Below are 27,412 nucleotides of genomic sequence, written 5' to 3' on the forward strand. Positions count from 1 at the left end.
TGTTCTTCCTATGATATACACTTGTTTACGTATGCCAGACTGCTCCTATTATCGTAGCCATGTGTCACGCACACAGCTGCTTCAGGCTATGAGTGCAGGTTCCAGTGCTTGACACATTCCTGCAATATGCATGGGGCAACAAATGAGAAACCCTTGCCACAGTCGATATAGGTAGGTATACCGCGGGCAGCCAGCACGACACTGATCTGCCAGTTGTTTAAATTGTTAGGGATAGATAAGCCAGTCAGATATGCTGTCTTGCCCATTGTTATTGAAATAATGGTACTGGGTACATACAGGTGCCATAAGAGCTTTATGTAACAGCTGGCATGCCTCAATCCAGACCTGAACACCTCTGGCCTTTCAGTCCTGGGCTTTTCTCAAGCAAATACTGACAGTTGTGCAGAGCTGTGTAATTGTTTGGTGATGTGAACCCAAGTTGACACAAAACCCATTACCCAGCCTTTTAGCTGTGACATGCTACTTCACTTTGCTATCTAGTCTCCTAAGGATTTTGTTTTTATATTCTAATAGTATTATTTTAAGACTCAATATTTTGGGCAATTTTGACAAGCAACTTAAAATAATATTGTTATACAAGTACCAATTATTAACAGTGCCTTTACTAAGATGGCGCACTGTTTCTTCACGAATTTTTTTTTTTTTATTTCCCAGCTACAGTTTATGGGGGCGGGGGTGTCACGTGTGCGCACGAAGTTCCTGTTTACATGTAGCTACAGCGATGTACCCGACCGTTCAACCCTAGCTCTGCTAATCACCGTTATTGTGGAAAAAAAACACAACACATTGTTAAATAATAACAGGATACAGTCTCTCACTCTTCATAACAAGTGACTACCTGTTTTCGCTGGGACTACTTCTAAAAACTCCTGAGGTAACCTTTGTATACACGAGCAGGCCGGGATGCCTCGAGCTTTCCAGAGTCGCTCTCTCGGTTCCGTTTGACGTTTTGATACAGTGGTAATGCAGCGGATACTTGATAGCAAACCAGGTGGGATTTTGACTATTTTTTTTTTTAATTCAAAGAAGCACTTAAACGTGGGGCGTGACAATTGAATTTCACGTTTAATGTTATTTCCTCAGAAACGGAAACTTGCCTCGCTAGGAATTTAACCCGACCAGCTCAACAGTTCCTGCCTCCTCCAGATTGACTAGGTCGGTGTGTGGGTCTAATTCTCCGGGGCCCTGAATCCGGCCGGGTTTCCCTGCTCCGGCCCAGTAAAGCGGGCGGTAAGGAAGAAGTTTTCGAGGAAGGGATGGCCCGGTGGGTCTGTCCGAACCCAGGGTACTGCAGTTTTTGAGGGAGGCCGTGTCCGCATAGAGCCGGCCCGAGTGGTCCCGGCTGCCATGGCCTCCTCCTCGTCCCTTTTCTCGGACGGGCTGACAGCCTCTGGAACAACAAGCAAAAAGAATGAGGAGATTGCAGAGCTGATAGACTGTTTCTCAAAAATACAGTACCGAGCTAAAGAAACGAACTCAAAGGTAAGCAAAGTTCAACATTGAAATACAATAACATTTAGTGGTCTTCATTGACAGTTGCGTTAAAAGAATTATACTAGTAATTGTATAGGACATACCCCTGGTGATTTGAACTGGTGGATTTTACTGCGGTATATGCAGCCCTTTGGAGTTACACAAACAAAGTGGGATTTAGTTAAACTTGGGGCTTATGCAAACATTAGGGTGACATTTTCAGGTTTTGGAATGTGCAAGATTATCTAATGCATAGTAGGTATTTTATTTATTTATTTATTTATTTATTTATTTATTTATTTATTAGCAGACGCCCTTATCCAAGGCGACTTACAGTCGTAAACAAAAATGCATTTCAAGAATCACAGTATAAGTATTAATACAATTAAGAGCAAGATAAAATACCCACAAAATAGCACAACATGACATTAAGTCTTGGGTTTCTTTTAAAACAGAAATAATGTAATGGTTGTGATGTGATCTAAATATCCACGGGGGGCTTGGTCGAGACCGCTAACTGGACACTCAACTATCCATAGGTGAAAGGCTCGAGAGGAAAAGCTGACTAAATAGGACATGTTCATGTGAAGCACCTCTTAAACATTACAAGGCTTATCTGTGTCATCTTCACTTTCACTGAAGAGTTATTTCTGTGTAAAGTGCTAAGACACATACTTTTACTCCATCAGCAATAAAATACCCAACCCATCTGTGTGTGTCACTATATTTTGTACTTAGTGATGTTACATTGAAAATGGCATTTGACAACTGGAAAAAAATAAAATGAATAGGATATATTTCAAATTAGATTACCAGTATATTATATTGTATTTCAAACACACTTCCCTTGACAAAGCTATGTTAAACATCTCTCTCTCTCTGTATATATATATATATATATATATATATATATATATATATATATATATATATATATATATACATACATATACACACAGTGCCTTGCGAAAGTATTCGGCCCCCTTGAACTTTGCGACCTTTTGCCACATTTCAGGCTTCAAACATAAAGATATGAAACTGTAATTTTTTGTGAAGAATCCACAAGTGGGACACAATCATGAAGTGGAACGAAATTTATTGGATATTTCAAACTTTTTTAACAAATAAAAAACTGAAAAATTGGGCGTGCAAAATTATTCAGCCCCCTTAAGTTAATACTTTGTAGCGCCACCTTTTGCTGCGATTACAGCTGTAAGTCGCTTGGGGTATGTCTCTATCAGTTTTGCACATCGAGAGACTGAAATTTTTGCCCATTCCTCCTTGCAAAACAGCTCGAGCTCAGTGAGGTTGGATGGAGAGCATTTGTGAACAGCAGTTTTCAGTTCTTTCCACAGATTCTCGATTGGATTCAGGTCTGGACTTTGACTTGGCCATTCTAACACCTGGATATGTTTATTTGTGAACCATTCCATTGTAGATTTTGCTTTATGTTTTGGATCATTGTCTTGTTGGAAGACAAATCTCCGTCCCAGTCTCAGGTCTTTTGCAGACTCCATCAGGTTTTCTTCCAGAATGGTCCTGTATTTGGCTCCATCCATCTTCCCATCAATTTTAACCATCTTCCCTGTCCCTGCTGAAGAAAAGCAGGCCCAAACCATGATGCTGCCACCACCATGTTTGACAGTGGGGATGGTGTGTTCAGGGTGATGAGCTGTGTTGCTTTTACGCCAAACATAACGTTTTGCATTGTTGCCAAAAAGTTCGATTTTGGTTTCATCTGACCAGAGCACCTTCTTCCACATGTTTGGTGTGTCTCCCAGGTGGCTTGTGGCAAACTGTAAACAACACTTTTTATGGATATCTTTAAGAAATGGCTTTCTTCTTGCCACTCTTCCATAAAGGCCAGATTTGTGCAGTATACGACTGATTGTTGTCCTATGGACAGAGTCTCCCACCTCAGCTGTAGATCTCTGCAGTTCATCCAGAGTGATCATGGGCCTCTTGGCTGCACCTCTGATCAGTCTTCTCCTTGTATGAGCTGAAAGTTTAGAGGGACGGCCAGGTCTTGGTAGATTTGCAGTGGTCTGATACTCCTTCCATTTCAATATTATCGCTTGCACAGTGCTCCTTGGGATGTTTAAAGCTTGGGAAATCTTTTTGTATCCAAATCCGGCTTTAAACTTCTCCACAACAGTATCTCGGACCTGCCTGGTGTGTTCCTTGTTCTTCATGATGCTCTCTGCGCTTTAAACGGACCTCTGAGACTATCACAGTGCAGGTGCATTTATACGGAGACTTGATTACACACAGGTGGATTCTATTTATCATCATTAGTCATTTAGGTCAACATTGGATCATTCAGAGATCCTCACTGAACTTCTGGAGAGAGTTTGCTGCACTGAAAGTAAAGGGGCTGAATAATTTTGCACGCCCAATTTTTCAGTTTTTTATTTGTTAAAAAAGTTTGAAATATCCAATAAATTTCGTTCCACTTCATGATTGTGTCCCACTTGTTGTTGATTCTTCACAAAAAATTACAGTTTCATATCTTTATGTTTGAAGCCTGAAATGTGGCAAATGGTCGCAAAGTTCAAGGGGGCCGAATACTTTCGCAAGGCACTGTATATTAGTAGCAAAAGCTGCAAATATTTATAGACTTTACAGGGTTGGCAATAAGACTCCCATTGCATAGCAGTTTGATCTATTCCTTCTTTTAGTAGGAGTTTAATAAGACACACCTGAGCTTGTTACCAAACCATTGGGGCTAATCAAGCAGGTATTAAAACCTGGAATGGCGGAAACTGCCATACAATAGGAGTCTGATTTCCACCCCTGCTTTATATGGCTGACAGTTTTGAAAACCTCATTATAACCCTTCCCCTTTCAACTAATAAACCAAAGCTTTGAAATAGGGATTACTTTAATAGGATTTAATGCAGTTGTGAGTTTGCTCAAACCCTCTCCATACTGACAGTTGAATATTCTCATTTACTGAGCAATTTATATTAGGTGAAAACCAGCCCAGATGTAAATTGCATTTTACTGCATTTCTATGAAACGCATGTCGCATGTATAGTAGCCTCCATAAAGCAGGATGACACTAATTAAATGTGACTCTTATGGAGGGTGACCATTGGTGGGACATTCCATGATAATTCAAGACACCTTAAACACAACAATTAAGTTTTGATAAAACTTGTCAACCAGGGTGCTTTTATTGAAAAAATCCATTGAAGCAGAGGTTCAAAGGTTAGAGGGTCATAGTTATAGGGTTAACCAGACTCATTTACATTCAAATAGGAATAGGATCAATTTTAGCTATAGATTTGAAATAGTGTTGACTCTTAATTTCTCAATCACCATCTTTCAAGACACTTTACTTATTTTGTATAGAATATCAGTTATGTAGTCAGATTATTTGAGTTGCACAAAAGTTTCAAGATGGGTCAAATCTTTTTCTAGACTAAGCAAACATGTAGAACAGCTTCATGAATATTAAACTTTATTTTATTCAAAACATACTTAAAAATACATTCTTTAAAGTGTACTGTACGTAGCGTCAAATGTAATTTTGTTATTTTTCATGTTAAATCTTGCCAGTGTAATGACGAAGTAGGGACTGGGGGATTTTAGTTATTAAAGAATACATTATAGAGACTTCATTTGCACATAAAACTTATAATTAGTAAGGGACACTGCAACGTATTGCAGTTGGTTGATGTTTTGTCCAGCACCTGTGAGTATTTATTATGTTTTTGGCAATACTATTAGTACTTTGTCCTTGGAGAGAATGCTGACCTACAAGAAGGTACATACATTTTAAGTAAATAGAAAAGTATTAGTTAATGCCAAATCTGAGGCATTTGTAGAAGTGAGGATAGAAATGAGTCAGCAAGTCTGATTCCTCTTAATGGACTCGGTTTAAAGCTGTAGGTCCTAACACATTTGACAGAAACTCTTAGGGATGTTTAAAAATCCATTCATTAAAACCATTCAGGAAGTTCAAGAGGAAATGCATGTGGGAAATGCTCACTTCCAGGGACTACTTGAGCAAAATGTAGTCTTCCCCCAATTATATACCTCTTGATAGATTAATAAATTCAGTATTTTTAGCAGCTCTTTTTCTAACTTGTCTTTTCCCAGGTGGAGCGCATTGAGAATCGGTATTTAGAGTTGTTTGGCAAGGATTACAAATACAGTATAATTCACAATGCAAATGGAGAGGTGTGTGGGCATTACCCTCGGAAGATCGTCTTTTTGGAGTATGAGAGCTCTGACCATGACAAAAGGTAATACAAAGTCAGCTGTTTACATTTTACCAACCTAAAGCTGAATACTGCAACATTATTCTACAGCACACAAAACTGTTATTATGTTAATTATTAAATTGAACGGTACCTTTCACTTTGACCTGTAAACTAAGATGACTGCCACCACAACATTCTGAAAGCCTTACATTCAAGGTACTCATATTTTCATATATAACCATGATATGCCAAACATGTTGGCCTCTAGACAGCACAAAACATTTTATATTGGATCAAAGTACCCTTTTGTTTCCTTTTAAGCCCATATTGAGAATATCATGTACAGTATGTGTTTCTTGTACATTCGATATTACAAAACACACCAATTGGATCATTCCATGTCTAGTAAGAACTGTTATTCTGAATAATAGATTTAAGATCTCTTAATTGATGCTCATGATGGAGGCTTTCTTCTCGTCATATACTTCTGAATTCAGCAGTATTCTGGTATAATCAGTACACACACATAAGGAAGGTATTGTAAATATTGGTACATCTATTGTAAAATCAGCAGTTAATTGCACTCTATCCAAATGCATCCAAAAGGACTTTCGGTGTCTGATAAAAGTTTGGAGTAGATGAAACTTCATGGCATTACCGGACACAATCAGTGCATCAGAGTCCACATTTTCCATGAGGATTGTAAAAACAAGCACCTGTAACTCTGCTAGTTAAAAACAAATACTAGGCTGATTTTAAAGATAGAAATTAAACTAGTCACTTCCTCATTTTTACAGTCATAGCTATTTATACTGTATCCTAGTATCAGTTTTTACAGTGTCAGCTGAGGTGTCCATTCACCTGTGATTGGCAGGGGCAGATTTAACCACATCCTTGCCATCCTTACACTTATTTACACTGGCTTCCACTCTGCCACAGCCTGTCAAAATGTTTGTCTAGTTAGTTGTGGTGCAGTATATTTGCCTGGCCAGGTGTCAGTCTTAAGATTGTAACATAGCAAGGAAATTGCAGTAAAAGGCACAGTAACTCTGGCTTCTAATACATCAATAAACACAGTAATAAAGCTGTGCCCGTTACAGGTGTAGTGTTATTGTTGGAAGATCAAATCAGAGCAATTCAAAATTTGACTTTTTGACCCCACTTTAAATTGTTTACAATCATGTGCATTGGGCTTTTCAAGTAGTTTGTTTAAGACAACCAATATTTATATTTATTAAAATGCTATTAAGTTAAGGTGCTGTATTTTGACTTTAATATTTGATTACAATTATGTTCATCCACTTTAGGAAAGTGTTTTGCGTTTTCAGTTGTTCTGTGTCTGCGCAGTATTTAGAGCAATACCTTTCTCCATGAAAATAAAAACTATTTATTTATATAAGCATACATACAATAAAAATATCCATGTTACAGCAGTAATACCCCAACAGAGAACACATACTTTATGGGGTGTCATCATATCATATTTGCATTTACAGATTAATCAGAATATTATAAAATAACTGATGATTTTACCATTGTTTGTCGTGCTTGCAATTCCAACGAGTACCGCAATTTTCAGATATTGCTCTCCGTTGCATTGCACACACTTTTTGTCATTCTTGTAATGAGTTTGTTGTATTACTCGCTCCTATGGATAATGCGCACTGTTTTAGTGACCCGGGTCTCGGTTCTTAACACTACGTTCCTCTGCACACTTCATAGACACATGCAGTATACAGTCTGCTTCTACTGTAACTCTGTTTTTGTTTTTCTCAGGTTTGAGAGCACTGTGCAAGTTACTAAACTCCAGGACTTGGTGAATCGCAGTAAAATGGCTAGGTGTCGAGGGAGGTTCGTCTGCCCAGTTATCCTCTATAACGGCAAGGTAAGTAAGCTCATTTTTGGAAATAATTTACTCAGTGACAAATGCACTCTATTGAAAGAATATCATGTTCATTCCAGTTAATTTAATGAATTCTGTTGAAGTTAGTAAAACCCTGGAGGTTTTCCTATTATAGTTGTGTGAAATCTAAAAGTTATGAATTTATTTTCTGTCATCCCCTGCTTACATAAAACTGTCAGTTAACAGGGATGGATCTTACTTGAAAGGAACAAGCATTAAGGTCATCATGGCATTGTTTATTTATGTATTTTAAAATATTTATACTGCATAAGGCATTACTTTTATTAACTAATTATTAACTTCTCTACACCAGAAGACACCAATAATTTTAATAATAATGCATTTCAGCAGCATCATATAATCTAGCTGGGGTAAGGTAAGCAGTTAGTAGAAAGAAAAATTAAAAACAAAATTAGGGTATTGCCCTTTTAAAAAAATAAAAATAAAGTGTATTTGTCTTGGTTTAAGTGTATGGTAAAAAGATCATCATTTAAAGGCAAATAACTGCAGGGTAAAAAGGCTCTGTTGTGTTGGGCAGTGTATTATTATTATTATTATTTATTTCTTAGCAGACGCCCTCATCCAGGGCGACTTACAATCGTAAGCAAATACATTTCAAGTGTTACAATACAAGTAATACAATAAGAGCAAGAAATACAATAACTTTTGTTCAAGTGTGACAAACCACAATTCAATAATACAGCAGATAATAGTGATAGTTACATCAGGATATGATTAAATAGTGATAGTTACATCAGGATATGATTAAATACGAAATACTACAGGTTAAACACTTGGCAGATTACAGTATTCTGAAGTACAGGATTAAATGCAGTAAAATAGGGGGCAGATAAGAGCAAAATAAAGCACATTTAAATGAAGGGTGATAGTGTCCCAGGATACAAACAGAGGAGTTCTACAGGTGCTGTTTGAAGAGGTGAGTCTTAAGGAGGCGCCGCAATGTGGTCAGGGACTGGGCAGTCCTGACATCTGTAGGAAGGTCATTCCACCACTGCGGAGCAAGGGTGGAGAAGGAGCAGGCTCTGGAGGCAGGGGAGCGTAGCGGAGGTAGAGCCAGTCTTCTAGTGCAGGCGGAGCGGAGAGGTCGAGTGGGGGTGTAGGGAGAGATGAGGGTCTGGAGGTAGCTGGGTGCAGTCTGGTCAAGGCATCTGTAGGCTAGTACAAGAGTCTTGAACTGGATGCGAGCGGTGATCGGGAGCCAGTGGAGTGAGCGGTAAGTGCGGTTGGAGAGGTAGGAGGAGAACCAGGCCAGAGCAGTGCCAGAGATCCCCAGGTCAGCAAGAGATGATAGTAGAATAGAGTGATCAACAGTGTCAAAGGCAGCAGAGAGGTCGAGGAGAATTAGGACAGAGGAGAGAGAGGCAGCTCGGACACACTTAAATGAGTTGGTGAAGTCACAGCCTTTGTGCACCCAAATACAATTTTTAAAGCATTCCGTTCTGTTTGTTCCTCTTGAAGGCTATTTCAAGGTAGAATACATTGAGCAGTGATGTGTACTGAAGTTACAATTCAATTTAAATCTGCATGCTGCTGTTTGCTCTGTTGCAGCACATCTGCCGTTCTTCCACGTTGGCAGGATGGGGAGAATTGTATGGACGAACCGGTTACAACTACATCTTCTCAGGTAGGCTTGTAGGGGAGTATGAGTGGTTTCCATCAACTTTCTGCACTGTGAAAAGATGCAAGATGTAATACAGAATCGAAATATAAGTAACATGTTATACATTTTGTAAACTTTTTCAGGAGAGGAAAATAGTTTCCCCTCCATGATGTACCGCATGCATCACTAATGGTTTCTCTTTGGGCAGAACACCTTTTCTAGTTAGAACTCCACTTAACATATGCTGTACAATCTGCTTTGATGAAACCTTGGGCCATGTGATCCGCAATGTTTAATTTTTTTTGTCACTTATAAACCACCTGCAGTAAACATTTAACTGATGGATGGGACTTCTCAAGTAAAATAATAAATAAATAAATAAATAAATAAACCAGCAGACAGTTGGGGATTAAATAAAGCAGTATATAATACATTTCCAGTAATGAACGTGGTGGAAAAAAAACTATTACTACAGAAAAGGTTATTTGCACAGGTTATTCTGATAGAGTACACATGGCTAATTTGAATACAGCACAATGTTAAGACTAACCGATCTTTGTTTTAATCCATATTTTCATCTTCTGAATGATGCCGATCTGACATTTTAGGATTGTATAGGTAACTTACACAACCAAATTAACAGTAAAACAATTGTCAAACACTTCTTTTGATATAAAACTTGACTTTCATTCCAGGCATGGGCTATTTATTTGCATTTAAGAGGGAATTGTAATACAATATACTTTTACGTGTTTTTAATGTTACATGTTTCTATACTTAATTGACTGCAGAGTTGTTGGTTTTTTTTTTCTTTATTCCATTGAGCATTAAAGTTTAATTCCTCAGGGGGCTTGGAGGATGCGGGGGCCGTGTCGGGTGACGTGCCTCAGGAGGATGATGATGATGCAGTGCGGTAAGTGTGTTTTGGGGGATTTTACTTGGAATGGATTTTATCTTTAGTGTATCAATTTATATTCATTAGACCAAATTATTTAGGCAAGTTTAAACCAGTATATTGCTGAACAGAAGTGCATGCTGTGTTAGGATAAGAACCTTGTCTGAGTTTAAATGAAAACATTAATTACTTGGTAAGAAAGACTATGATACATGAGATCTCACCACTAAACCAGTGGTTCTCAAACCATTCTGTGCTTTATCAAGGCTGCCCATCAATTGAATCAGTAAGCTACAAATGTAAGATGCCCAAACCCTGACAACAACAATTAAATGGAAGGTATCGTAGCTGCATAGCAGTTGCTGTTACCAACACCATTAAAAAACAAATGATTAAGAGGTTACAGGGAGTTCCTGGGGGTCTACAGTGGCCACAAAACTGCTTGATAGAGGCCTAGGGGTGATGAGGTCAGTTCAGGTGCACTCGCAGAGCTGTGAGAGGAAGCTGTCATGGCACCTGCAGGCACTTTTCTCAATCTTATGAAGTAATACCCCTTTTAAAAGTTGGAGGAGAGAAATCCTATACCAAACAGATATATATTCTGTCAACTTCAGTAGACTTTCTACAGGCAGTGAACAGTTTAAAAAAAAAAAAAAAAAAAAGTGCAACTTGCTACTGAGACAAATCCAATTTATAAGGGGAAGTAATAAGATGAGGGAGTGTTTTTCGGACAATAACCATTGTCTTTTGGATTACATTGTAACAGTCCCCTTGAGTATTCAGCTTTCGTTTTCAAATTGTTAAAATAAATTGACCACTATAGCCCTCCAATGTTATTGTGTCTGAGTTGTATGTACTTTTGTTTTCCCCTTTCTCAGACTAATATCTGTTCCGTTAATAAAAAAAATAAATCCACATTTTATATAACTTGTGTAAGTAGTTACCAACTGTAAAGACATGTTTTATGCTCTGTTTTCTAGAAACAGGGATTCTCAGCTGTTTGACAAAGTCAGAGGTCATGACATCAAACTGCTCCGATACCTGTCTGTCCGATACATCTGTGACCTGATGGTGGAAAACAAGAAAGTGAAGTTTGGCCTGAAGTAAGGGGAACTTGTATGCTTGTGTTACTCTATCAACTGTTGGACAGAGTTTCAGTGTTTAATCTGTATGTATTGTTTCCAGTGTAACTTCCTCTGAGAAGGTGGACAAGGCCCAGCGCTATGCAGACTTCACCCTCCTTTCTGTTCCATATCCAGGTAACTGCAAATCCCATTGCTATACTTTTTATGGCGTCTCATACCACTTGTGCCAACCGCTATAAATTGACTCAGTTTTTACGAAACATCCTGAAACTTGGTTAAAGTCAAATAGAACCAAGGTTCAAAACCCTATTGAAAAAACGTTGGCTCGCAAATTTATAAGTGGCAAGTTACTGTGGGGCAGGCTGACAATAAGCTCTCTCTCTCTCTCTCTTTCTCTCTCTCTCTCTCTCTAGATATAGCTATAGGTAGATATATATATATATATATATATATATATATATATATATATATATATTAGATAGATAGATATATCTATATATATATATATATGATAGATAGATAGATATATCTATAGATCTATATATATATATCTATAGATCTATATATATATATATATATATATATATAATATCTATATATAGAGAGAGAGAGAAAAAATAGTCTAAAGCTGTCATTTTTATGTATATCAAGTAGTCTGAAGCTGCCAGTTAGAAATATAGTTCTATGGTGCTCAGTGTAGCTATGTTTCTTTTCCATTGTTTCTAGGCTGTGAATTCTTTAAGGACTACAAAGACAGAGATTACACTGCAGAGGGTCTGGTCTTCAACTGGAACCAGGTATGAAAGGAATGGGATTGTGGCAATGTGCCCCGCCCCTGTGTGCATGTGTGTGTTAAGTGTTGTATGATGCGTGTGTTAATGTTGGTGTATAGAGATTGGTATACGGGATATAAACGGGTCTGTGTTTCACGTGTATTTTAAAATGTTGATTTGTATTTAGGCACAAGGAGGGCACAAATCACTTCACGTGCTGGTTAAATGTAATATGTGAGCACGGGTTGCATGTAATGAATTCACGTGCTGGGATTCAAGTGAATAATTAATTGGTAATTGAATCCCAGCACAACAGTATATATAGACACATTTTCATTCACTCGGGGTTGGGTGTTCGAGAGTGGAGAACGGGAGAGAGAGGAGTTAAAATAAGTAAAAGCGTAAATATAAGTGTTTGTACTCATCGTGTTTGTTTGTCTGTCCGTTCACCGTTTGTTAAATGTTAGTGCGTTTTGTTTGACTATTTATTTTGGCTTAAAGTGCCGTGTCCTGGTTTGTGTTCAGACCTTTTATTTTCTGTTGTGTCTGTTAATTATTAAATGCTGAGCGCGATCACGCGCTCAGCCTCACCAAAACCCCAAGTCTCTGTTGTTTTATTTCCTGCTTCTGGTCTAACGCCACCCACTCCGGCCGTCTTTGTGACAGGGATATAATTGGAAATTACTCTATGTTCAATTCTAATGCAGTTCCTTGTAAAACAAACAAACAAAAAAATAATTAATAATAAGCATTCTACTGATGTGTGTTTTTTATTGTAATTTTTTTATATCTTGTTATAATAAAGCACTATTTCAGTATAGTGTATCACAATAAAACACACCCAATTACAGCAGAGAAGATTTATTCTCTAACATATTTCAAGAGTTTACATTTTTTTTTTGTCCCTAATATATTTTTGGTACTCTACATTATATTTGAATTAAGGCGAATTGATGGGCTTTTTTTTTTTTTTTTTTTTTTTTACATTTTAACTTTGTATTATGGTTCGTTTTTTTAATGTAGCTTCAAAGGTAATTTTTTTAGTTAACTACATTTATTTAACTTTTTTATGATGCATTTGTAATTAATTGCAGGACTTTGTGGATGCCCCCCTAACAATACCAGAATCCCTTAGCAAGAACTTGAATATCAACTGGAGAGAATACCAGGTGAGTCTCTCACCGTCCTAAAGTGACACCTGGTGGAAGAAGCAACACTGGAGCAGCTGCAAGTTTGCGATTACTGCTATTAGATTTAATATCTGTGTACAAAAACACACAAAAAATTGGAGGAAAAAGGATATCTGCCTCTAAATCTACCTTACTGTAGATAATGTAAACAATAATGCCTGGTTCCTCGCGAAGCAGAGTGCACAGAAATGTCCTAAATCAAAATGTGGACCTGAACTAATCATGTCTATTAGGTGAATGCCTTGGATCTTGAATCCTCTATAGAGTAGGATAAACAATGTCTAGTGGCGAGATTATGAAGACCTAAAGTATATGCAAGTGCACTGTTTTACTTTTACAAGAGGGCAAATGCTCTTTAGGAATACACATACTACAGTTTCCTGTGTACAGTAAATATCCTCCAATATTAATATCCGTATTTGTTTTCTCCAGTCATGGGACCTGGTGAAGCAGACACAGAATTATCTAAAGCTGCTAATTCATATTATCAACATTGACGGTAAGTAAAGATCTGTTGTAGATATAGATACTCTTTTTTTATGGGATATTGGTTTGAGACCAGGTTGGGAAGTTAGGAACAAGATGCAGAAAGACAATCTTTTGGCGATCAAAATAAATAAAACTAATCTTCTCTTATTCCCCCCACCCCTCTGCCATGTAATTTTATGGATTATTATGGGTTTTAAAACAGGATGATTAGAGACTTATCTTTGTAAATTATCAACCAATAAAATATGCTATAAGAGATATTAAAACTGTTATGTCCTACTTGTTGTGTGATATTCTGAAAGCTGCTTTGTACCTTTGGGCACTGTGGACAATTGTTGCCTTTTAGTTCTATGTGTAGTAATGAGCCTCATGGGGGCAGCGGGGACCAACAGGCATGGAATTTGTTGCAGATCGCATTGCATGTGAACAAAGAGTTTGGCATCAATTTCATTCTGGCTGTTCAGGAGGCAGACTGGCCAAGAGATTTTAAACTATACTTTTAAACTATTTTTCTTCCTCCGCTTGAAATTCTCTTCTTGTCTCAAGTTTGTTGCCTTTTCAAAATGACTCGTTTGATGATCACATTTTTTTTTTTTACTTTTAACACTTTTGTCTGCTAACTGTTTTCCGTCACCCGCAGATAAAAGTGGTTTGCTAGTGCACTGCATATCTGGCTGGGATCGGACGCCTCTGTTTGTTTCGCTCCTGAGACTCTCACTTTGGGCAGTAAGTACTTGTTTCTGCCAGTCAATTCTAAGCTAGTCTACTGTCATTTTTCAGCTTTTTCAAGGTTAAGAGGGATACAAGAGGTGTGCACAGACAGTAATTTGGCTGAAATTAACTCCCGTTTAAGTTATAGTTTACCTTTGATTCATCTGCGGTATTAGCACATTAATTATTCCAGTTGTATCTTTGAAATATGGCACAAAACAACCTAAATCTTAGTCTCAGCAAAAATGCCCCCTCTATATTGGACTTCTGGAAATTCAGCTTTTTACTTAAACTACCAAATATCTGCTGACGAGTAAGCAGAACTGTGTGTTCCTGAATGTGCCATCATTTGGATAAAGAAGTATTCCCTGTTTGCTTTGGATATCAATGCTTTGTAAAGCAGAGAATACTGCTCTAAAGATTATAGAGCAGTATTCATATGCATAACATGGAAACCTTTAAAAATACTTATTTGTTTCAGGATGGTGTGATCCATGCCACTTTGGAGCCAGCAGAAATACTGTACTTGACTATTGCCTATGATTGGTTCCTCTTCGGGTAGGTGTCTTACAGCTTTCTTTGGGGCTTGGCAGTTTAAAAGCATAACTGAGCTGGCAAAGTACATTGGCCTGCATGCTTTATTAAATGGTTTATGGACAAGGTATGGAATACTTGTGTAGTAAAAAAGAAAAACGTTTACCATTTCTTCCATAGAGGGAATCACATTTTTTACATACATGCATCTTTACCGTGTTCCACGCTTACAAGGTTTTGTCTAGAGTAGTAATTAGGTCAGTATGACACTCAAGACTGCTTCTGTGGGAAAACAAACATTCGTATTTGAATGATGTTGTCTGCCAAGTGGTGCTGTGTGCCACAGGAAAAACATTTTATTGTCATCTTAATGATGGAATACTAACTTTGAGAAAGATGGTGCCAGTGTAAAGCAGTTGGTGTAACCAAAGGAATATGTGTACCATCATATATTTGTTGAATGAAACTCACACTATTAATGTTTCAAACCGTGTAAACACCATTAATGTAATTGTATTTGTGTCTGCTCCCCAGTCACATGCTCCCCGATAGACTGAGCAAAGGAGAGGAGGTGAGTGGCCAAATATCAAGGGAGAGGAAAATACACATAGCTCACATCTCTTTGATTTTAAACACATTCAGGAGACACAAAACTGAAGCTGCAGTGTCCCATAACCAAGTTTACACTTACAAATAAAATACATATTTTTTATGGATTCTTTTTACTACATTCTTCCATTGATGAATAAATTTAGCAACTCTGTGTTTCTCAGAAAGCAGACCAGATTTGGTGAGATTAGTTTTAGTATAATGTCTTGTTTTGTTGGTTCAATCCATTTACACAAACTGTATAGTCAGTTTACTAGTGTCTTAAATGTATCTTGTTGCTGTTTTTTCAATAAAAATTATATATAAATATTTTAAATGACTGTACATCTGTATGCAAACAATACACAGCAAATGAGATGGTAATACAGCTGCTGCATCTCTTAATGTAATACTGCTTTTTTACTTTGTTTACTAAAATAGTCTGCCTGTGCATGTTTTTTTTCCTTCAATTTAGCCTATAATTTCAGATTTCCAAAATGCCTCTAAATTTTGCCACCAGAGGGCAGCCTTTAACAGCTAAGCCTTTTAAAGAAGCGAATAATGACCACATCCTCCTGTCCACAGATATTCTTTTTCTGCTTCAATTTTTTGAAGCACATCACCTCAGAGAAATTCTCGGCTGTGAAAAAACAGAGGTAAGGTTTCTTCGCTCCCGGTTATGTACAAATAATGTTTTAAGTGCAAATGATGCTGTTTACTGGTAAAAACAGGATTACTCCAACAGGGAGTTACTCAACCATCTATGACTTGTATCAATTTATTGATTTATTTATTTTTGTTAAGCTCTTCAAACATGCTTTAAAAATATAACAGTTATTTGTCAAGGCACCTTCAGACACATTTTACCGTCACACCATGTGGGACTGCGTGGGTTACACAGCTCTTCTTTTGCTTCCACCTGCCATGGGACCATTTTATCAATTAAATGGAGGAAACGCCTCCAAAGAATGTGGTCCACTTGACCTTACAGCATTTTATTTTTAATTTCACTATTGATGTAATGTTGATATTTGAACTGTTGGTCAGTCTCCATGCTTTAATTTCATGTTAATCACGTTACTCAAGCATGTATGCTGTGTACTGGCATGGGTATTCATCTAGGGAGTGCTTTGGGTAAAACAAACAGCATTCCTACTGCATAAAATAGTGTTATTAACAGGGGCTTTATATACACTGAAAAAAAATGAAACATTGTTATCCCTCTTTTAAATGGCTTGATTCTCTTAGTAAATACTAAAGACATACCTGTGTCAACCAGAAAACAAAAACATCTTAATTGACTTCCTGCTAAATGTGATAAAAATCAAGATATGCACATGATCACATTAAGAAGGGCTGTCAAGTGTTTTTTTTTTTACTTTGTTCCAATTATAATAATGCAATCCCAATACTGCTGCAACATGTTACCTCACATGCCAAAACATCTCAAGGCGCTTTATGTTAGAAATAAAAAGATTTAGGGAAGTGTTTCAAAGATTGTAAGATTTATGTATTGCTTCATTTCTTCCTTATGTATTTCAGGCGGAAAAACTCCCACTTCAGAGATACTGATTTCACAGTAGAAGATATCTGCCAGTTAAGTAAGTTTATTTCCTTGCTAGTTTAGTTAAGAGTAATAATAACAAAAACTATTAAATGAAGCCATACCTGAGAGAGTATATAGTTGGTTTAAGACCAGCTTGGAGAGTCAGCACTGCTAGGTTTCTAATTTGTTCAAACTGCTGTTGATCCCTGAAGTGCAGGGTTTTATTGTTGTACACATACTGGGTAACGGGATCATCATAGAGGTATGCATTTTAACTTAACTGCTACAAAATCAGTGCTGCTCCAGCTAATAAAACAAATAAGTTGCACATGCCCCACTTTTTCATGGAAGTATTTGAAGTGCAAGTTCTTTCATATGTAGCTTTAATAAGAGGTCTCGTATCTTACAATGATCAAACGTGATCTGGGATTATTCTTGTGAAAAAGACCAAAGAAAAAAGGGAATAAACTGTTTTACATTTCACAAGCTAGTGTTGTTGTTCAGTAAGTAACCCTGTAAGGTTGGGCTTTTATATGCAAAGACACAATTTTTCCTCCTCATATCTAATTTTACAGACTTTTGTATTACTAATAGAAACTCTTTGAGTGGAATAAACACTGACATTAATCTTAAACTCTGACCTAACATGGGTGCCACATTTGCTGTCCTATGACATTTTTTGGTTTCTGGATGAGACTAAATTCTAGCACTGTCAAGTTTGTTTTCACAGGTATCGTACAGTAGCAATTAACCATTTAAGACAAGTCATTTGTTACCGCCGCCACACTAAAACCTCATCTCTGATACAGATTTTATATTATACTTGGAATTAATATCATATTTGGTGCACAGCTATATTCTAATTAGCAGCCTTGTTATCTCTTTGAAATATTTATTTATTTACATACCATCTGGTTGTTTCTTCGTATCTACCATAATTTATATCTTTCAAACTTTTACTTTTCAGCCTTTATTACTATGAGCTGTGCTTTACATTTTGTTCTGTTCATTGGTATATAATTTAGCATTCTTGACAGGAGTGAGAGCATTAAGACATCTCTACTTAGCCATGAAATTCCTCCTCAACCCTCTAATGCAAGCCCTGTGTATAATTTAACAGGAGGTTTTTTTGTAGAAATTGCTGCATATGTCTCCCCCAAGGCCAAAACTACATAAAACCCCTAATAAATGTTTTGAGTTTAATGTTCAAGTATTGTTTTGCCTTTTTATTTGCTTTCCCATGTATTAAAATATTCTGTGTGTGAGAGATGGTTTATATGTGGCATACAATTTGCTGAATCCTAGTAAGATACAGAACTAATAGAATTTTGTAGATTTACTGTTTTTGACTAAAAAGGAGAAAAACTAGCACTAGCTACTGTACATCAGGCACGTTGGCGGTAAGTGACATGAGAGCTTCCCTTCACAGTCCTGAGTGCAGCTCAATCCTGACCCTGCCAATCTGATTTGGACCTCTCTTAAGCAGTGGCTGCCAATTGTGCCAATGTCAACACACATTTCCCATGTGACCTGAACCGATGTGAATGCTTAGTGAATTAGCCCACTGCACTGCCTATGCCTGTCCCTGTGAAAGTGTTTATTTTCCTTTCCTAAGTAGCTCTGAGCTATGTGCTGTTTGTGTTTTCAGAGCGGAAAGACCGGGGCAGCGCCACCAGCCTGAGTAGTGACTTCTCCCTGATCCAGGAAGACTCGCCAGCCGCAATGGGCAGCTTTAACTACGAAGGAGTGGAGCTGATATCAGCAGGGCCTCAGGCACAGGCTGCCTGGTGAGAAATTGTGATTAAATCAATGTAAAAAAATAAATAAATGCTTCCAGAAAAAGGATATATAATTGAATTGCCTCTACAAAACAAGCACTTTATTACTTTACTAATGTACTGTGGTTACTTTTTGTAAGTGTGCTTTTCTAGGTGGAATTTTAAGCTTTTTAACGTGGAACTGCTCTTATATAATCTCAAACTCTTTTTTTGACTTTGTATCCAGGAGGAAAGGAAGGACATCATCTCCACAGAATGTGTTGTGGAGTAAACACCACCCACTAGAAGATAAGCCCTTGTATCCAGGAGTGGCAGAGGCCAAGTCCTCCAGCTCTTCCTCTTCGAACCAATCTGAAAACAACTTCATGAGGCCAGGGAGCAACCCATTGCCAGTGCCGGGGAGTAACCCGTTGGCTGTGCCAGGGGGAAGGTTGGTGAATCTCCTAACTCTTACTCACAAGATTGGGGGGGGGGGGGGGGGGGTCCTACCTTTTGTATATTTTCAAAAAAATCAGTGTCTGGTGTTTCTATTTTGAAAACCTTTTTTTTTTTAAATGTAAATAAGTTTCTCATATGAATTATTATTATTATTATTATTATTATTATTAGTAGTAGTAGTAGTTTATTTAGCAGACGCCTTTATCCTAGGTGACTTACAGAGACTAGGGTGTGTGAACTATGCATCAGCTGCAGAGTCACTTACAACTACGTCTCACCCGAAAGACGGAGCACAAGTGACTTGCTCAGGGTCACACAATGAGTCAGTGGCTGAGGTGGGATTTGAACCGGGGACCTCCTGGTTACAAGCCCTTTTCTTTAACCACTGGACCACACAGCCTCCTATTAATTCCGACAAATGTGTATCAAACTCTCATTTGGTGCTTATGTGCATCCTTGTAAACTTAAGTTGATCAGAGGTGCTTTATAAATTCAGCTTCCATTCTATTGGAGAACATGATAAGATGGCATACAACAATCCAACCCAGCATCGGTGTGCGAGCTGGCCAGATCAGGAATACGTATAGAAGTTGAGTGCTGGAAGTTAGGAAAGATTTCTGTCTTGGAATACATCGAACAGAATTGTTGGCAACATGAAAACCGTGAAAAAGCACCTTCTTTTTCTATCATCTCGCCCCACATAATCTATTACGCGGTTAATTGTATTACAACAAAAAAAAGGTAAATTTACGATGACAACAATCAAACGAGACCAGAAATTAGCCCGCTAATTAAGGCAAAGCAAGATAAAACAGAAAGACTATCTGAACGCAAATCTTCCGATTTTTGTAATTACTAATAAATCAATAATTAGGTATCAAATCTGGGGTAAAAACACTTAGGCGATTTTATAATTGTACTATTTATATGGTTTTATATAATTTTACATACGCACAGTTTAGCTATGGAATGCCTTGGTGAATATTGACTACATTTGTACAAGGTGTATTAAGTGCGCTCTTCATCAGAATGCTGAACTTGTTTGCATTTCAGTTTTTGTACACTCCATAAATAACCAACGTCCTCCTTCCTTGAAGCCAGCTTATCACTTTGTGAACAAGCCACAACTGCAGAATGTCTTCTGTATTTCAGTAAAAAAATAATATATATTTTATAACTAAAAATGCTGATAGAAATTAAATTTTCATCTCGGTCCCCTGAGCAACTTAGAAAACATATTGGTGACCCATCAATGTTCCACGTTTGCGTGTGCACTTTGCAGCTCCTGGCCTGCCCTGCCCCTCTAGTAGCTGTAGACCCCAGGATGCTGTCTATGAGCCAGTGGCTAGCGCTCTGACCCCCCCATCTCTGCTCTCTCTTTGCACTGCAGATCTGCCGGCGAGTATGCACGCTCCGGTTCTTCAGTCTCCACCAATTACGGCAGCTGGCAGATTGTGTCAGGCTGTGGCAGCATTAACGACCAGGGTAGCCTGACTACTGAATCTCCCCTACCCTTCAGCTTTCAGGATGAGGGCGCCAACGGCAGGATGTAAGTCCCAGTTGCACACTGCAAGCTGCTGGCATAATGCTGAGTGATCCTAATTGATCATTTTAGCTTGACCATATTTAGGCAAAATTATATGTGGCTATTCCATTCCAAGTCCATAAAGGGGGTTAATAGTGAAAAGGCATTCATCACGGGTTGTTGGTAAAATAGCTGTCAATATTCAAACTGTAAAGAGGGACATTTTCTTTGATTGTGATTGGAAACAGTGTTTCCTATTCAATCCTATTAAAATTAAAAAGCTATAATATGAAACGTCCATGTTAAACCTCCAATCCTGTTCAGTTTTTTTCTATTCCTTTGACTATAAAATAACTAGAGCCCTGTATTTTTCACAGATACGAAATACCACAAAATAAAATTAAATGCAACATATAAAACGAAATGCAAATGTAAAACGAAAAATAATTAAAGCAAACCTAGAATTAGATTGTTAAATTGGGAGGTTTTATTCAAAAAATACTTTTGATAAATACTTGCAATCGTAGTTGGCTCAGCTGAAGGGGAAACGGAAGCTCTGACTAGCACTTGCGCCAGTGTATAATTTGGAGCAAGTCGTTTGGGAAGATACCATCATTAAGCATTGGCTGTTTATTCCTTTTCCTTTTGGGGGAAATATGGCTTGTTTGCTTATATTTTGTATTAGTATACTAATTCTTTGTTTTCTTTCAAGTGGTGCAAACTGCACTAGAGCAAATGCTGTTTTGGTTTTGAATGAATTTGAATGAATGAATCTGCTTTGCTTATTTTTTTTAAATACTGAGAAACCCCAAGCTTGTTCTAAATACCCTGCTTCAGTGCAATGGGATTGAAATACAATTCCTATCATTTTCTTCTTAATGGGTAGATTGCTGTATACTATTATTATGACAGCCCCACAATATTAGGGCAGTGTAAATATATATGTTTTCTTAATGTATTTTTATAGAGGGCATAGGCAGTATTTACTGTAAAAAGGCAATTAATTCAAAAGTGGGGGACTGCACATTACCATTGCTGTCGCTAATGAAAAATTATGGTAACTAAATGATTTTTCTGTGCGAGGTCTGTTTGACAATGTTAAAAAAAAAAAAAAGACAATGATGTATAGTGTGTATATATATATCCTACATTTATTAATTTGTATCTGTAATAAAACAAAAAATTATAAAAAATAAAAATAATTTCATGGGGCTCAAATAGCCTTGTTATAAAATTTCTAAGAAGTTTTTGTCCCACATAATAAGACCTGACGGCACAGACATGTGTTTAAGAACAAATTAGGATAGTATGCAGGCAGGCTACAGCTAGCTGTGGTCTTGGGTCATAACATTCAATTACGCCATAATCTTTTAGGTATTTTTGCACCACTACTGTGACTTCTTTAACCCCCATAGTGGATTCTAAATCCCCCTTGCAAATCCGTAAAAACAGTTTTGTTTTGGGAAAACACAACCAATTGATATCAGAGTGCCTTTTTTGTAATTAAAACTTAAGCAATTACCCAAGGGAAGACAAGGACATTCCCATCAGGTAATGAGTTCACCAGGATAGTTAATCCTCCTGGAGCATCGCAGTTGCTGCTTATTAGAACCTGTGCAGTCATTACATGTGAGGAAGTTGTTGCTATTTCAAACTGCTTGAAATCACCAGATGTCTGCTTCACCCACCATAATATCAGAGTGGAAAGCCGCTCAATCGAAATCACACATGCCTGCAGGTAAATCATTTTGAAACTATACTAACCTTTCTGCTGCTAAACAAAAATGAAATATTTATGCAGACTGGTATAGAGATAATATAAATATAATATATCATTATTTTCTTGCTCACCGACATCTGCTATAGAGCTCCTGTGTGTACAGATACAATTTGCTTAGTCATGGAATCGGAGGACGCCCACTGACCTTTAGTTCTCCTGAGCTGTGGGGGTTGCTGCCGTGTGGGAACATAATTGGTCACACAGTTCTTTTTTAAAAAAAAAAAAAAAAAAAAAAAGGCAAGCTAAAGCAGGCTATAGTGAACAGACCGTGTTTTAAGCTCTGTATGTTTTGCCTATTAACTGTTGAATCTGTAAACCCTTATCTTGATGAAACTCCAGTTTATCGAATGCTCCAGGGATTCTAGGTTGCCCAAACCTTGAATTTAAAAGCTGTTTAGATAACAAATGAATATATAGACTAACTTGAGCTGAACAGCACCTGTTCCCTGCTGTTCTGATTAGAACCCAGTCACCTTTTAGCTGTCATCATTAGTGGTGGTTGAGAATACGTGTGCTATTATTCTGTAAAAGATTGGTTTGCCCTCCACATGCCGCCTTAGTAAACAAAACACATTTTCATCTTCCAAAGCTGTGGAATTGATTATTCAAAAAAGGACACAGGAATGCAGAAGTTGCATTATCCATCATCATTTAAGAACAGTTATTAAATGAGGGTTGATGTTTTGATCTAAATTGTTTTACAGGAGTTGATATCACAGAAGACAAGCCTGCAGTGTTTAGTTTCTAGTTTTGTTTTTCTTCTAACATTTGTATTATGAGGATAGTTCAGAAACATACGAGTCAGGTTTTATTTCTGTACAGGATAGACACGTTAACAAAAAAAAAAAAAAAAAAAAAATTGAAAAAGACACCACTTAATTAAGTTGCAATAAATTAAGGAGTGAACCTTTTGCACTTTTAATTACAGAGATGTTCAGCAGCTCAGATGTCGAATTAGCACCAGTCCTGCCTCCTGATGTGTAATAAGGTTGAATGTTCCTTTGTCTTGGGTGTCTGACAGGGGCAATAGCAATCTACAGCAATGAGCCTGGTCTGCCCTGTTCTTTAAATTCAACTATAATAAGAGCAGGCTGGGTGTTCATTACTGATATACAATATCAGTTGTATGTTTGGAAATGTGCTGCTACTTAAATATGCTAATATTACAAACTATTTCAGATGACAGATGACAACTTCGTATTGGCAGTGTGCTGGAACTTCATCACAAATTCCATAGTTTTTCAATTCACCAGACAACTTTGCGCACAGGACAGTCTGGTGAATGATGCAGTGCAGACATTGTAATGTAGGTTGTATCGCTGTCATGAAGGGAGCTCCGTCAGTAACAAACACATTTTATTTTCAGCATATTTAATCCGTGCTGATCAAAAAAGCCTTTTATTGTTTTAAAAATGACCTCTCCTGTAGTTTTGGTTTCTTACCGTAATAAATACAGACATTCTTCCTTGGAAGTTTTGACCATCATAAAATCTAACAAACAGTGATAACTGGGCAGTGTCTGTTAAATTGAATGATTCATCAACTTCAAGAGACATGTATTTAGTATTTTTTAAAAGTGGTTTCAAAGTGATGCCTCACGTTGGCAACTTTACAGACTGCTACAGTGGCTTGGCATAATAAGCACAACGGTTTTGCATTTAAATGCGTTGGCATAAAAAAGAAAATCAGCCGCCCAGTTTGGATTAAACAAACGTTTTTCACTGTTCACTTTACGATGCTTACAAAGTGGGCGGTTTTAAGCTTGAGCTTCCAATGCTGAACAATACACAAGCATAACATCCAATAAGAAACACACTGTAGCCTTCCACTATAATCAAGATTGTGTCATTTTTAGATTTAATATACCTATTTGAGTAATTCAGATTTAAATGGAGAACTGACGAGCAGCTAGGGTGGTCTTCGCAGTCCTCATTTGGCCCGCGGGCTGCCTATTGAGTATCACTGCTTTAAAGTCCATGTATTACCTTTTATTGGCATTGGTGACAATATTCCCCTGTTGTTGTGATGAACCAAGAACTGAATTTGTGTTTCCCAGTAACAACTCCTCACTCCAGCATTAATCAGTGCAAAGATTGTGTGGTACTTTTTTATTATTTTGGGGGGATCAATGGAACATTAATACATATTTCTCTTGAGTCAAAAACAGATGAAAAATGTTATTGCTGTGCTGTATTTGACCAGACTCCTTAGATGAAATATTTCACATTGGAAACTGCGGATTAAAGTGAAATGGGCATAGGTTGTGTTGCAGCAGGGAGCCTTATATATCTCTTTTCATAAGGTTACTAGTCTGCTCAGTATATTAAGTATAAATGTTATCCAATGCATCTTACAATCAAATAAAATTCCACTCAAAACTGCAGAACGGTCTAGTAATATATAAAAGATAGCTCCACTCAAAACAGCCGACCAGTAAACTAATGTGTGTGTGTTTACCTGTGCCCTTTTTTGTTTATTTTGCAGTATGTCATTGAATAAGTGCTGAAATAGTTAATCTAATAAATACAAAATGTAAGCATGTTTTAAAAATATTAACTTATTTTCTTGTGACCTATTGGGACATTGTTCAGACGATAACCAGTTATGGAAAGTGCAGACCACATTGTATTTATCCCATTCCATTTCTCTTTCTCCAGGTGCCCACCAGTCCTGGAGCGGCAGGCCAGATTGGAGATGGTGCGGGAGGTGTTCCTTTCTGCCTACAGTGCCACTGTGGGGCTGAAATCGTCAGCCAGCCCCTCTGGAGCCATCACCGGTCTTCTGGAGCAGTTTGCACGTGGAGTGGGACTGAGGGGAACCAACATGATAGTCTGACACCCAGTGGTGTTTTCTGATACAAGGAAACAAAAGCAAGGGCATGACTGATCACACACACACAAAATGGTGCCAAACATGGCTTTTATTATGCAGGGGCTACTGTAGTATTATTTTTGTTTTCTTTTCTTTTACTATGGGAAACCTGCTAAAAGTGATGTTGCCCAATTTATAATTTGTATATTTTCAAGATCAGTGTTTGGTCTCTTCACTACCATGGGTTTTAAAAAGGCTTAACTAGTTAACTTTTTTTTTGTAAAACACAGACAAATTACAGGACGTTTAACTTATAAGAGATGTGCGGTTATAATAAGAACAACGTTGCTTCCATTCTGTAGTTATCCTGGAGTTTTTTTGAAGAGACATTATGGGGGGGTGTTTTAGTGATCTAAACAATGGCTTATCTAAATACTGCCACCCTTAAGCTTGTAAGCCAGTTTTAATGGGTCAGTACATCACACCTTTACAGACGTAAATGCCTACTTGCTGGTGTAAGTTTGTTGTTTGTCAAACAGACGGTGTGAAATCTGTACACAGCAGAGGGGAATGTGTAGTATCGGTAAATCATTGGTTGCTCAATTGTAATTCACAGTACTAACTGTAGAGGTATAAAAGGCTTTAATATCGAAAAGTGTTTGCCTTATAAGTTGTTGATTTTAAAGTTCACTTGCCTTAAGTTGAGGGGCCCTACGCTGCTGCAGGCGTTGTTTGGAAGAGATATAAGCATTACATCTGTGGTTGTGGATCTCACAGCACATTTACGGTATAGAACTGAAAAAGTTATAGAAACATGTCTGCTATTAAGTAATTAGCAAGTTTTATATGGTGACTTCTAAATTCACTGAGCAATTAGAATGTTAGGTTACTGTCCTTTGTGTTTGCTCAGTTTAAAAACAATGAACTGTTGAATAAAAAAACCTCGAAGGCTGTAGCATTCCACAGCAGCACTGAATTTATCTGTCAGCTTTGGGATATTATTTAATCTCAAAACCACTGTATCAAATGCCAAATATCTGTTCAAATAAAACCCCATGGGAGTGAAATGAAGAGCTAAATAGGTCTAAAACATACTGAACAATTTTATTGCAACTGAAATAGTTAATGTGTAGATGTTGTCATTACACATACCTTACAGGGACAAGAAACCTAAAGATCCCGAGCAGGACCCTGGGCTGATCTATTCACCCACTTTTTTTTATGTAATCATCACCTTTTGTATTGGCTGTAGGTGTGATGGAGCTCAAGGTATTTTGGAGGCAATTTGGAACAATTGCTTTAAAATGACTCAAACCAACAAAAAATGCTCAACAATTTTATTTGGCATAAAGTTGGGTACACAGTTTTGAAGCTCTGCTTGTTTCCTGCAACTAACTTGCATAGGAGTGAACTCTGGCAGTTTTTAGTGAGCATTTGTGCAGCTGATTACAACAAGGCTCTAATTTTGAGCTGTCAGCTGAACTTGTATGTGTTAGGACAAATTGCGTAGGTTGCCAGGTGGTAGATGTATTGACAGTGCAGTTGCATTACATCAGTAACCCAGTTGTAGACCCAACAAATGAGCAATATTGACTGTCACACATGGCCAACTTCAATTATAATCTAAATTATTGAGCGTCAGGGTTAAGGTGAATTGAATTTACTTTATAACTGAATTTACTTTATAACTTTATAACTTTATAAAAGTATGTGCACACACCACCCTAAACTACTTATGTATGTTTTCTGCCCCTACAAAAAAATAAAAATAAAATTGGGAATTAATTTTCTTTTTCAAAATTCAAAATGTTTTGTTTTGCTATGATTGTTTATTACTGTAAACACACTGTCATGTTTAATCAAACAGCTACTACAGCTGCACACACACATGGTTGTTTAAAAATTATATTTATGTCTCTAACTGTCAAGAAAATGGCACCTTTTTACCTTGTACAGATACTGTTTTTTAATTAATTTTATTATAATGGTTACTGGAGAAGGTGGATTTGCAGATTGGGGGTAAAATAAAAGTACATAAAATTG

At 37.4% G+C, this 27,412-nt stretch overlaps 1 protein-coding gene across 3 annotated transcripts; it reads left to right on the top strand.

Annotated features, from left to right (window-relative positions):
• Nucleotides 1-677: 677 nt before the first annotated feature.
• Nucleotides 678-27,412, top strand: LOC131701485 (myotubularin-related protein 14-like). 3 transcript variants are annotated; one of them, XM_058999451.1, is made up of 20 exons: nt 678-1,012; nt 1,105-1,503; nt 5,599-5,744; nt 7,479-7,587; nt 9,175-9,250; nt 10,073-10,139; nt 11,102-11,224; nt 11,307-11,380; nt 11,933-12,003; nt 13,074-13,148; nt 13,602-13,668; nt 14,299-14,384; nt 14,851-14,927; nt 15,438-15,474; nt 16,077-16,147; nt 17,034-17,092; nt 18,686-18,824; nt 19,042-19,245; nt 20,644-20,802; nt 25,216-27,412. In XM_058999451.1, the coding sequence occupies exons 2-20, from the start codon at nt 1,369-1,371 to the stop codon at nt 25,391-25,393; spliced, it is 1,953 nt and encodes a 650-aa protein (XP_058855434.1). In that variant the 5' UTR covers nt 678-1,012; nt 1,105-1,368; the 3' UTR covers nt 25,394-27,412. The 3 variants fall into 3 exon arrangements, with proteins under 3 accessions (XP_058855434.1, XP_058855435.1, XP_058855437.1); XM_058999452.1 differs by having other exon boundaries at nt 678-1,503; XM_058999454.1 differs by lacking the exon at nt 20,644-20,802.

This window comes from Acipenser ruthenus, chromosome 25 (genome assembly GCF_902713425.1).
Source record: "Acipenser ruthenus chromosome 25, fAciRut3.2 maternal haplotype, whole genome shotgun sequence".
NCBI classification, from domain to species: Eukaryota; Metazoa; Chordata; class Actinopteri; order Acipenseriformes; family Acipenseridae; genus Acipenser; species Acipenser ruthenus.

Excerpts from the sequence above, each read along its gene's own strand:
- LOC131701485 (XM_058999452.1), top strand. The coding sequence starts at position 1,369 with ATGGCCTCCTCCTCGTCCCTTTTCTCGGACGGGCTGACAGCCTCTGGA. Across the intron at positions 1,504-5,598 it reads CTAAAGAAACGAACTCAAAG|GTGGAGCGCATTGAGAATCG; the intron begins GTAAGCAAAGTT and ends GTCTTTTCCCAG. Across the intron at positions 12,004-13,073 it reads TGGTCTTCAACTGGAACCAG|GACTTTGTGGATGCCCCCCT; the intron begins GTATGAAAGGAA and ends AATTAATTGCAG.